This window comes from Ictalurus punctatus, chromosome 7 (genome assembly GCF_001660625.3).
Source record: "Ictalurus punctatus breed USDA103 chromosome 7, Coco_2.0, whole genome shotgun sequence".
In the NCBI taxonomy this organism is placed as follows: domain Eukaryota; kingdom Metazoa; phylum Chordata; class Actinopteri; order Siluriformes; family Ictaluridae; genus Ictalurus; species Ictalurus punctatus.
This window is the reverse complement of record NC_030422.2, coordinates 477025-490207: the sequence shown is the minus strand read 5'-3', so window position 1 is coordinate 490207 and position 13183 is coordinate 477025. Positions and strand designations below refer to the sequence as shown.

The following is a 13183-nucleotide window of genomic DNA, read 5'->3' as shown; positions in this document are numbered from 1 at the left end:
TAATGATGTCTATTCTTCTATTACTCTTATACTTACTCTTTAAAAAAAAAATTAAGCAAATCACAAACCCTTCCACATAAAATAAAGGTAGTTGTAAATTACAACGGAGCCATTGTTGTTGCAGCAGTTAAGATTTTAGTGGAGAAACATAGATGGGCATCAACATGCTTTGCAGGCTATTCGATACCATTAATGCTAAACCATGGCCTGAAAAACAGGCTATCAGCAGCTGTATGGGAGCTGTGAGTACCCTTATAGACCGATTCAAGAAAATCGAACTGGCTTGTGCCAAGCTTAAAGCCAAGCAACTGTAAATGGGCACACCCCAACATATGCTGGTACACGTTGTGAGTACCTTATCTAACAGTACTTTTCTCATGATAGCCAGGATACTGGAGCAGAGATGGACAACAACAGGTATGATGTCATATCCCACAGTCAGAGGGGAAAGCACTATCGTGACCTCAAGACTGAGCAATAGAACATCATAGAAAAACTGCATAAATCACTTGAGCCATATGAATGAAGAGTATTCCATTTCTGCAGTACCTGAGTTGGTACATGGACTTTAATATATTGTCATACCATGCACTAGCTGGTGTGTGTGCGCATCAGTAGTTACCAGAGCAGTAGCTCAGGAGTTCTGGGCCCCCTGAAAAAATATTCATGTGGGCCTCCACCGCCCTCCACCCATATCATATACTGTATAAGATATATGGCATGGAGGCCCACATCTACCACACATATTATTTTAAAAGTTTAATTTCATATCACTTTGACACAGTCTAGTTACACTTTTACCGCAAAAGTTAAATGTTTACATAAATATTACATCAAAACTATGGCATTAAGGCATTAAAAACATCTTATGAATCATTGCTTAAAGTCCTCCAGCAATTATTCAAGACAAAATAAATAAAATAATAATTAATAAAATAATTTTTTAAAAAATAAGAAATTAATAAAAATAAATAAATAAAGTACCAGCAATATAATTCTTAATATAAGTCTTTCCAGTCACTCTGTTGTCTAACAGCTTAGACATTCAATAAAGAAAACATTCAGAAATTGAAAAGAATTCAGTCAAATATAAAATAAAACCACTTCAATTATTTATTGTCTTCATTTTTAATGAAAATATTATGTTACTGCGTAATATATTATATAAAGATAATAATTGTATCCATCCAAAAGAAATGAGTTGTAGTTATGTTTTCTTGACAGTATTGTTATCTTAAAACACATTTCACATCAGCAGCCAGCAGGTCTGTAATCCTTGTGACACGCATATCCATTTTTTTCACGTCTATTATACAAACCAACTCTATTTACATAATAGTGCAACAAGAAGGAGACTCTGACTGCGTGATAGTTCAGTCAGTACACACCAGTAGAGTACTGAGAAAATTTGATAGTGCCGGCAGGGGGTTAGGGTAAGGGTTATATACAGTATCCCACAAAAGTGAGTACACCCTTCACATTTTTGTAAATATTTGATGATATCTTTTCATGTGACAACACTGAAGAAATGACACTTTGCTACAGTGTAAAGTAGTGAGTGTACAGCTTGTGTAACAGTGTAAATGTGCTGTCCCCTCAAAATAACTCAACACACAGCCATTAATGTCTAAACCGCTGCCAACAAAAGTGAGTACACCCCTAAGGGAAAATGTCCAAATTGGGACCAATTAGCCATTTTCCCCTCCCCGGTGTCATGTGACTTGTTGGTGTTACAAGGTCTCAGGTGTGAATGGGGAGCAGGTGTGTTAAATTTGGTGTCATCGCTCTCACACTCCCTCATACTGGTCACTGGAAGTTCAACATGGCACCTCAAGGCAAAGAACTCTCTGATGATCTGAAAAAAAGAATTGTTGCTCTACATAAAGATGGCCTAGGCTATAAGAAGATCGCCAGGACCCTGACACTGAGCTGCAGTACGGTGGCCAAGACCATACAGCGGTTTAACAGGACAGGTTCCAGTCAGAACAGGCCTCGCCATGGTCCAAAGAAGTTGAGTGCATGCGCTCAGCGTCATATCCAGAGGTTGTCTTTGGGAAATAGACGTATGAGTGCTGCCAGCATTGCTGCAGAGGTTGAAGGGGTGCTGGGTCAGCCTGTCAGTGCTCAGACCATACGCCGCACACTGCATTAAATTGGTCTGCATGGCTGTCGTCACAGAAGTAAGCCTCTTCTAAAGATGATGCACAAGAAAGCCCACAAACAGTTTGCTGAAGACAAGCAGACTAAGGACATGGATTACTGGAACCATGACCTGTGGTCCGATGAGACCAAGATAAACTTATTTGGTTCAGATGGTGTCAAGCGTGTGTGGCGGCAACCAGGTGAGGAGTACAAAGACAAGTGGGTCTTTCCTACAGTCAAGCATGGTGGTGGGAGTGTCATGGTCTGGGGCTGCATGAGAGCTGCCCACACTGGGGAGCTACAGTTCATTGAGGGAACCATGAATGCCAACATGTACTGTGACATACTGAAGCAGAGCATGATCCCCTCCTTTCGGAGACAGGGCCGCAGGGCAGTATTCTAGCATAATAACAACCCCAAATACACCTCCAAGATGACCACTGTCTTGCTAAAGAAGATGAGGGTGAAGGTGATGGACTGGCCAAGCATGTCTCCAGACCTAAACCCTATTGAGCATCTGTGGGGCATCCTCAAACGGAAAGTGGAGGAGCACAAGGTCTCTAACATCCACCAGCTCCGTGATGTGGTCATGGAGGTGTGGAAGAGGACTCCAGTGGCAACCTGTGAAGCTCTGGTGAACTCCATGCCCAAGAGGGTTAAGGCAGTGCTGGAAAATAATGGTGGCCACACAAAAAATTGACACTTTGGGCCCAATTTGGACATTTTCACTTAGGCGTGTACTCACTTTTCTTGCCAGCAGTTTAGACATGAATGGCTGTGTGTTGAGTTATTTTGAGGGGACAGCAAATTTACACTGTTACACAAGCTGTACACTCACTACTTTACATTGTAGCACAGTGTCATTTCTTCAGTGTTGTCACATGAAAAGATATCATCAAATATTTACACAAATGTGAGGGGTGTACTGACTTTTGTGAGATACTGTATTTTAATGAAGTGAAATCTCATGTTTCAAGTATTTTAAGGTAATAGTCACTAAAGTAAAGATGTCAATGTGGTATTGGCTATAAGACATTTAATTTCATATTATATTTGATGTCATTTTACAACAAGATGGAGACAGTCAGCCTCTTGACAGCACTACTTCTGATGCAGAAGTGACTACGCTCTCATGGCATACGGGCTAATCTTGCCACCAGCTGAATTTAGAAATAAGTTGTTTATAAATAAAAAATCTTGTAATTAAATGAAAAGATTTTTGGGAAAAAGTACTAGTCCCTGTTATTCCACTAGGGGGCAAAATAAAGCAATAAATTCAACTACTGACAAAATGCACTAAGTAGGTAAAAAAAAAATTGTACAAGATACACACTCTCTATATTTTTTTAACCAAGATGTGGATTTTTATCATTATCGATATATCATTATATCAATATATCAGTACATTCCGAATATAGACTGGACATGGCAGATTGTTGTAAAAATAAATAAATAAATAAAACCAAGCAAACCATGCCAGAAGTTTTTCAACCTTTTTTGTGGGATTTTTTCTTAATAATTAAAATGATAATCATTTAGCTGAGAAATAAAAAGTACAATAACCTGGCTGCAGGTTTAGATTTTATCACAGCATTCAATCTTTTTGGGTAAGAGTAAATCAGTCAGGTATATCCTGATTTAACAATATTTTGACATTCTTCCCTGCAAAAGCATTTTAACTCTGTCAAATGGGCTGGACATCTCCTGTGCACAGCCCTCTTCAGGTCACCTCACAGATTTTTGATTGGATATAGGTCTGGACTCTGGCTGGGCCATTCCAAGTCTTTGAATATGTTTTAGTGAAGCCAGTCCTTCGCTGATCTGGAGTTTGCTTTGTGTTATTGTTGTCATGCTGAAAGGTGAAATTCCTGTGTTTTAGCAGAAGCCTTATGGTTTTGTGCCAATATTGGCTTGTATCTGTAGCTATTCATTATTCCTTCTACCCTGATTAAAGTCTCAGTTCCAGTTGAAGAAAAAACGACCCAAAGTGTGATGCTGCCAGCACCGTGCTTCCCCATAGGGAGGTTGTTCTTTTGGTCATGTGCTTTTTTTTTTGTGCCAAAAAGTTCAGCTTTAACACAGAACACATTATTCCACGTGGTTTTTTGGGAGATTGTTTTTATTATTATTATTATTTGGATAAAAAAGGTTTCCGTCTTGCCACACTATCCCATAGCCCAGCGATATGAAGAATTTTGGAGATTGCTGTCACTTGGGAGCAACCAGTACTTGCCAGAAATTGTTGCAATTCTTTTAATGTTGGTGTAGACCACTTGGCAGCCCTCCTCACTAGTTTAATCCTGATCTTCTCATCAATTTCACAGAGACATGCTGTTCTCAGTAATGTCACTGTCATGCCATATTTCTCAATTTGCTTATTATTGTCTTTACAGGTTTCCATGGTATATCCAGTCTCCTGATTCATATTTTTCAATGAGATCCTGTACCTGCTTTGTCAGCTCTGTGTGTATCATGGCTTTTCCAGTTGAATGTTATCAAGATGTCAGGAAAATCCTATAGAAACTGCTGCATTTTATTTGGGGATAATCAGTCACTTTAATTGATGACTAATTGATGGCTGATTGACTAATTACAATTTAACATGAGTTTGAATCTGATTGGTAAAAAAAAAAAAAAAAAAAAAAAAAAAAAAAAAACACATTCCCAATTATAAAAGGGTGTGCACACTTATGCTAGCTGGCTATTGGAACTTTTTTGTGTCCCCCCCCCCCAAAAAAAAACATTTCTAGGTGTTTGTCACGTTATGTTTATATGTTGCAATTTCACAATAAAGGTGAAAGGTTCTGGACTGATTTATCTTGCCATTTTAACAGGGCTGTGTAGAATTTTTATATCCATTGTAGCTGATAAATTAACAAATTTTAGAGTTGTTACTGTTATGTATGTATTTATTTATTTTATTGTTTGGCCCACTTGACATTGGACTAACGCCAATGTGAATAAAATATAATATAAATAAAGACCTTAATTATTATGAGCCCTATTTTATATTCCGATCATAAATAATCAAATCAATAAACTTGTGCTAGAATCTAAATGTGCAGACGGGTGATCCGCTGTGTCGTCCCTGAAGGGCAGCAGTCAGAGAGGAAAATAGTTATAACTTTCTTTTATTTTGACCTCGATTAAAATGGCTGGTTCCCTATGTGAAGAAACAAGTTCCCCAGATTCTTCACTTGATGCAGTATCCTGACTTTACATTCAGCCAATCATCAGCGACATGGGAGATGTCATGTGATGCTGTGGGGTGGAGCTTCATGAACCTTTCGGATATTTACATAATAGAGTACAGAAAGACCTTTTATGTAAATAAGAATATTTTCATTTGGCAAAACCATTCATCATGTTCTTGCTTATGCTGGTGTGCCTGTGGCTTTCACTAAGTAAGTTAACATTGACTTTTTGTTAAATTCAGAAATTGTAGAAGTAATAGTAAATTGTAGTGAGTGATTAGTCATTAGTCAAGAATGTGAGTTTGAGTTATGTAACTTTGCCTTGATTGAATAAAATGTTTAAATATTTTGTTCTCGTCTGTATGACAGGTGACTCCATGACAGAAGCAATAAAGCCACTTTTCAGTCATAAAGTTGTACATGAAGATGATGATGTTACTTTGTCCTGTAGCTACAAAGACTTCAGTGGTAGTGTAAATAATCTGCAATGGTACAGGCAATATCCAAAATCCAAACCCGAGTTCCTTCTTTACATCTATCCAAGTGGAGTTAAAAGTCCTTCCATCCCACCGCGTCTGTCTGCTAAAGTTGATGATGACAATAATAAAAAACAAGTGGATCTGCTCATCTCCTCTGCTGCTGTATCAGACTCTGCACTGTACTACTGTGCTCTGGTGCCCACAGTGACAGGAAATCCATCTGCACTGTACAAAAACTCTGACACAGTTCTGTTATGCTAAAGGCAGAATAACTGATAAAGGTCTATAACTTAAACCCCTTCAGACCAGGAGCCCTGCTAATTTTTGCTGCTCTCTCTCTCTGTCTCTTTCCCTCTCTGTTAATTTATCTACACTATGGACATCATATTGTTGTATCAGAGGTTTTTTATTATTATTATTGGCATAACACAGGGCTTAGAAAAAACCTTTCTGGAAATATTAAAATAAAATATTTACAGCATTATTTCTAAATTACTGGTTATGAAATGTACAACTTTCTCAGAATTCTGCAGTTATTACGTATTAAACCTGGAACAATTACAGATGCTTTCTTTCCTTCTGAAGCACTTCACCTTAGATGAACAGCTCACATATTTCAGGTGAAATAAACTGTTACTGCAGAATAAATTCATGAGCAGAACATTCCTGTACATCCCTCCACTCTACAGAGTCTCTGTGCAATTACAACTTTATCAAAGCAATCAAATTTACAAAAATATAATTGTAGTAATAAATTACAGATGCACCGATGTGTCGGCCGATAAAGGCAATTATATATGCTATGGGCCGATAGTTTAGAGACATCAGATGATCAGGGCCGATTATATCCTATCAATCAAAAGAGGGCGGGAAAACACATGTATTTTGTTCTGTGTGTAAAGATGTCTCTTGTGTGGAATGAGGATGAAACTGCAGTCTGTAATCTCTGTCATCTCTGCACTGATAATATTTTACACCGGACTCTGCAGCAGTGAAGCGGGAGTTTCAGCATCCAGTCTATTACTTTTTTTATTTTGTTTTGCTGTGCTGCTCGCGCTGAATTAAAGGGCCAGTACACCATTGGAAGATTTAAATGAAGCTGAGTTGACAAAAAAGTATATATTGCACAGAATAATATATTTGTAGAGTAGTATATTTCACATCCAGTTAATGTTAATATATTAAAAAAAGTTTATATTATATGTTACCAGTTTGATGTTCAGTGATGTGAAGTGGAAGTGGAAATGCTTTTGTTTGTAGTGAGTGAATGTGAGCCTGTCACGATTTCCCCTCGTGCTAAGCACTGGAGCACGCAGCGCTCTCCGAAGAACAAGTTTGCGCTTTCAGGTTTCAGAGACAACAACTTTGTTTACTTCTGACACGTGTGTTTTTTGACTTCTGACCTGTCACCGCCCCTGTATTGTCATTGGTTGTTTCTCAAATGTGTCATTAGTCTCAGCTGTTTTGTGTTTCACCCCGATTACGTTTGTCATTTAAACCCCTTGTGTCTCTTTGTACTTCACAAAGTATTATGTCAGTTTTCCAGATACCAAGCGTTTGTTCCTCGTTTCATGTGTTGTGGTATTGATCTTGTTCTCGCCCTCGTTCTTCGATTCTGCTTTGCCCTGTTTATGCCCGTATGCAGATCACCTGACCCATTGCCTATTTTTTACCATGCTATTGCCTCACGTATTGGATTTGTCTGCCTGTCTCTACTCTAATAAAGCTCTTACCTGCATTTGCATCCATCTTAATATCCATTACGTGCGTAATTTGACAGAGCCTAACAGGAGTTATTTTTAGAATTCAGTCAATTCATTCTGTTAATATGAATGAATAACATTCAATAAGTTAAGAAAGCTTACTTTAATCTTCAGAATTTAGTTAATGTGAACTATCGGTATCGGCCGATATCACTCTGAATAATCGTTTATCGATGTCGGCTGAGAAATTTAATATTGGTGCATCTCTAATTATTACAGTAATACTTCTTAACACTCAATTTCAAAGTACTGACATAATGTGCCTAATGTTAAAGATCCTGAATATGATCCGCTACACAATACCACCTTAAGGTACAGGTCTTTATATGAAAGTTCAGCTTTATTAAACAATAATGAGTATAGCAAATCAATATGTTTGCTACAAAAAATAAAACAGTCAATGACATGAAATTACACTACAGTGAGACTGTAACAATGTCAATGTCATGTGATACTGTGGGGTGGAGCTTCATGAACCATCATGAGTTTAACATGTCAGAGTACAGAAAGACCTCCAAATGCTTTCATCCAGCAAAGACCTTTCATCATAATAATGTTGATAATTACATCAACTTAATATTGTGTGTAATTTAAACTGAAATTTCTGCCTTAATTTATTTAAAACAAAATTTACGTCGTAGTACATTTACATTTATTAATTTAACAGACGTTTTTATCCAAAGCAACTTACAAATGAGAGAATACAAGCAAAGTGATCTATCAAGCAGAGAACAAGGTAGTGCTACCATACAAGATCTATTAATCAAGTTCTAGAAGAAAGTAGTAACTTAACGAAATTGGCTTGATAACTTCAAGTCACTAATGTCAAATCCCCTCCCCTACCATTTAACATGTCTGGACAAATTCAGACAGTTAAGACTGTGTTAGACAGTATACCTAATAATCTGTTCTCTCTCTCTCTCTCTCTCTCTCTCTCTCTCTCTCTCTCTCTCTCTCTCTCTCTCTCTCTCTCTGGTGCATGCTGGGAGTTTGTGAGCGAGCATGGCATGTGAGCGTGGTGTGAGAGCGAATGAACTTTTTTCTATCTTTATATAGATATATTTCATTCTTTACAACTTGGAATTTCAGAGCACAGTCACTGGGTGAGCGTGTGATAGTATTATCAAGGAAGCGGTGTTACTAGTTGTTTTTTTTGCTGCGGGGAGTGCTTGATCTCGTGGCGGGGTGTAGGGATGGCGGCTCACCTGAGCGGTGGAGCCCGGCCTCTCTCACTCCGTCACGGGGTGCGGTGTGAGGTGAGCTCAGAGGTCTCGGTGGAGCAGGTGCTAATGGCGGTAGGGGAGTTTATTAAATGCGAAAACATTGTGGCGGCATCGAGAATGAACAAGGCTGTGGTGGTGTTCGTGAAGGAGAGGGAACTCGTGCACCAGCTGACTGAAAACGGAATAAAGGTAAGTGGAGAACTTTATTCCGTCACTCCGCTGGGGGCTACAACAGTTAAAGTTACGGTTTCGAATATTCCGCCGTTTATCCCTAATGAGGATATCGAGCGGGAGCTGTCTCGCTTCGGTAAAATAGTGAGCGGTGTGACAACGGTTCCGTTAAACTGCAAAAACCCCGCGCTGAAGCACGTGACCTCTTTCAGGCGCACAGTGCTCATGTTTCTGAATGAACCCACGCTGGATATTTCATTCAGAGTATGGCATGAGGGAAAGTCATACATGCTGTACGCCAACACTGGGAGCATGAGGTGTTTCGAATGCGGGGACATTGGGCACAAAAATTTGCGTGTCCACATAAAAAACAAGACGGAGAGGAAGCCGAACCGAGCGGAGTCAGGGTGGAGAAGCAGGTTAATGTGAGCAGTGTAGAGCAGTCAGAGACTGCTGGAGGACAGGACACTGACCAAACCACTGCGGGGGGGTAATGGACCTGATAGACCTGAGCAAACAAGGGAGGAACTAAAAGATGGGTCAGATGAGCTGACTTCTGGAGGGAGAGGCCCAGAAGTAGAAAGAACTCAATAATCTATAGTACAGGCACATAAACGGAGCAGAGTAGAGGGGTCAGACAGCACCAGGGGTGCGGGAGTGGAAGGGGGGTCAGATAACACCGGGGGCGCAGCAGTGGAGGGGGGGTCAGCTAGCATGAGGGGTGTAGCAGTGGGGGGGGCAGACAGCATGGGGGGTGCAGCAGGGGAAGGGGGGTCAGACAGCACCAGGGGTGCAGCAGTGGAGGGGGGTCAGACAGCACCAGGGGTGCAGCAGTGGAGGGGGGGTCACCTAGTACGGGGGGTGCAGTAGTGGAAGGGGGGCCAGACAGAAAATGGGGTACAGCAGTGGGGGGGGGGGGGGTCAGATAGCATGGGGGGTGTAGAAGGGAGGGGGGGTCAGAAAATAGGGATATAGCAGACAGTAGTGAGAAGTCAGTAAGTCTTCAAGCAGAGCAGGAGAAGGAAGTGGAAGAGGAGGAATTCCAGGATGACAACCTCTCCGATGTCTCAGACATTAGTGGGTCGCAGTTGGGGGAAGATCAAGAGCTCTATTGACTAACTGAAATTGTGGGATTTCTGGATGACACATTTGGCAGACCGGTTGAGATCAAGGATTTTTTCCGGATACTGAAAAATGTATTGCTTCAGCAGTAAAATTACAACGTACAGCAAGTTACGAGGAGCTAGACCAAAGGAAGAGATACCGTTTAAAAAATCATCTAGCTAGATTACGGAACCCTTCGGCCAAAAGAAAGAAAAAATGAAGTCGTTACACTGGGTGTTTTTCTTTTTCTGCACTGCTGTCTTTACTGTTTTCTCTTTTTTCTCTTTAATCCCTCCAATGGAGATATTAAAAATAGGCTCCTTAAACATCAATGGTGGTAGGGATAGGAACAAAAGAGCAGCAGTGGGAGAACTGATAAAACAAAAAACATGGATATAATTTTTTTTACAAGAGACTCATAGTAATCCGGAAAATGAGATAGAGTGGGCAATGTGGTGGGAAGGGAAAATTTTCCAGAGCCATGGAACAAATGTTAGTGCTGGGGTAGCAATACTTTTTAACAGAACATTGGGGGACACCAATACACGCATGATAGAACTGGAGCAGGGCAGGGTTTTAATGGTGCAGGCGGAAATAAAGGGAATAGAGTGCGTTTTTATAAATGTTTATGCCCCCAACAACGGCAGTGAGAGAGTACAACTTTTTAACAAATTAAAAAATGCAATACAACAAAGTGGAAGAAATCCCTTGGTAATATTGGGAGGGGATTGGAATTGCACCATAGATTTTACCCTAGACAGGATCGGGGAGGAACCACACCCACAGTCTGCTAAGGCACTTGAGGGGCTTATCAGACAGTGTGGCTTGGTTGACGTGTGGAGGGAGAGAAACCAGGGAATCAGAAAATATACTTGGGTCAAAATTACTAATATGAGGATCACTGCAGCACGATTGGACAGGTTCTACATCACCAGAACAAATGGAAATAATATCTATAAAGCAGTCATGAGCCCCTCTGGTTTTTCAGATCACCATTTAATTACTCTAGATCTACTGATGCCTGTCACAAAAAAGTATAAATCATATTGGCATTTCAATACAAAACTGCTTCAGGACGAGGGTTTCTGCGGAAATTTTAAGGCTTTTTGGGGTGAGTGGAAAAAAACAAAAGAAGATTTTAACAGTTTGGTCTCCTGGTGGGAGGTGGGAAAAACACAAATTAAAGTATTTTGTCAGAAATACACAGCACACTCAATAGAGACAAAAAAAGGTCAAATACAAGAACTCGAGGCGGAGATAATTTTAACAGAAAGCGAAATAATTGGTAGAAATGACCCAAACACGAGCAGTTTGCTGGAGGGAAAGAGAAAGTCTTTAAGCTCCTTCCTGCACGAAAAGGCCAAAACAGTACTAATAAGATCCCGTTTTTCAAATATCAAGGCATGGACTCTCCCAGTGCCTTCTTTTTCAACCTCTCCAGGAAGGTGAAACCACAGAATAGATGCTGTACCTCAGACGAGTGGATGGAACTATAACAAAAGAGGCGGCTGAAATGAGGAGAGAAGCTACAGTCTTTTACACCGACCTCTACAGCGCTGAGACTTGCGATCCATCCTGCAGGGAGGAGCTGTTCAGGGAGCTGCCCAAACTGACTCTCGAGCAAAGCAGTATGCTGGACGCAAACCTTGAAATGCAAGAAGTGACCACAGCTGTTCAGCACCTCGCACAGGGACGAGCACCAGAAATAGATGGAATACCAAACGAGCTGTACAAGCATTTTTGGGGACTCCTAGGTGCAGACCTGCTGGAGGTCTTCAAGTGTTCGTTCACCACAGGAAGGTTACCAGTGAGCTGCACAAGAGCGGCCTTGACTTTGCTGCCAAAAAAAGGAGACCTGGGACTCCTGAGGAATTGGAGACCTGTGGCACTTCTTTGTAGTGACTATAAAATCTTATCAAAATGCCTGGCTAACAGACTAAAAAAGTGCATGCACACAATTGTACACAGAAACCAATCATACTGCATACCGGACCGCACAATAATGGGCAACATTTTTGTTGTTAGAGACGTAATAGAGCTAAGTAAACTGAATTCATGTGATTTAGGTCTTCTTTCATTAGATCAAGAAAAAGCTTTCGTCAAGGTTGATCACGAATATCTATTTCAGGCACTTGAAGCCTTTGGTGTGGGGAGAAATTTTTTACTGTGGTTGAAAATGTTTTATTCTGAGGCTTTTTTTACACTCAAGGTTGAAGGGGGTCTTGGCTGCCCAGTTAAAATGGGAAGAGGAATTAGACAGGGGTGCCTGTTATCTGGCCAGCTTTACAGTCTGGCTATAGAACCGCTGCTATGCCGCCTTAGAGCATAACTACGGGGATTGTCCGTGAGCGGAGCGCAGGAAAAGCTTGTCTTGTCTGCATACGCAGATGACGTGACAGTTTTTATAAAAATACAGGACGATATCCAAACACTGACTCGCAGCCTAGAAATGTACACAAGAGCTTCTTCAGCACGCATCAACTGGAATAAATGTGAGAGTCTTTTAATAGGGCAGTGGCAGGAACAAGGCCCTCCCACGCTACCGGGCAATCTTCAGTGGGAAAAAGCTGGGTTGAAATATCTGGGATTTTTTTTAGGAACGTCAGACTTAGACTTTCAAAACAAGAACTGGGAGGGGGTAGTGGAGAAGGTGTGTGCCAAGTTGTCTCAATGGACCTGGGTTCAGCCCCAGTTGTCCTATAGGGGGAGAGTACTGGTTGTCAACAACCTGATTGCCTCCATGCTGTGGCATCGGTTCACTGCTCTCGAACCCCCAGGGACTTTGATCAAAGAAATTCAGAAGAAGATTGTGGACTTTTTCTGGGCTGGACAGCACTGGACTCGTGCCCCAGTTCTCTACCTGCCATTGCAGGAGGGGGCGGGGGGGTTTGATTGACCTGTCAAGTCAAGTCAAGACTTTCCGACTGCAGAAGGCACAGAGGCTACTCTATGGGGAAGGGATAGCGTGGGCCGGCACAGCCTGTGCCCTACTTCAGCGCATTGAAGACCTGGCATACGATAAACACCTATTCGTGCTGAATCTGAAGGAAATGGACCTATCAGCTACAACAACTTTCTACCAGTCTGTCCTGAGAGCCTGGTGTTCA

At 41.0% G+C, this 13183-nt stretch overlaps 1 protein-coding gene across 1 annotated transcript; it reads left to right on the top strand.

Annotated features, from left to right (window-relative positions):
- The first annotated feature begins 5498 nt into the window (after positions 1-5498).
- Positions 5499-6233, top strand: LOC108261776 (T cell receptor alpha variable 12-3). The gene is made up of 2 exons (XM_053681819.1): positions 5499-5546; positions 5706-6233. Exons 1-2 carry the CDS (start codon positions 5507-5509, stop codon positions 6074-6076), a joined length of 411 nt encoding a protein of 136 aa, XP_053537794.1. The 5' UTR covers positions 5499-5506; the 3' UTR covers positions 6077-6233.
- The last annotated feature ends 6950 nt before the right edge of the window (positions 6234-13183 follow it).

What these genes read in the sequence shown, in the direction of transcription:
- LOC108261776 (XM_053681819.1), top strand. Translation starts at nt 5,507, where the DNA reads ATGTTCTTGCTTATGCTGGTGTGCCTGTGGCTTTCACTAA. An exon ending in GTGCCTGTGGCTTTCACTAA is followed by an intron (nt 5,547 to 5,705) that starts GTAAGTTAACAT and finishes TCTGTATGACAG; the next exon opens with GTGACTCCATGACAGAAGCA.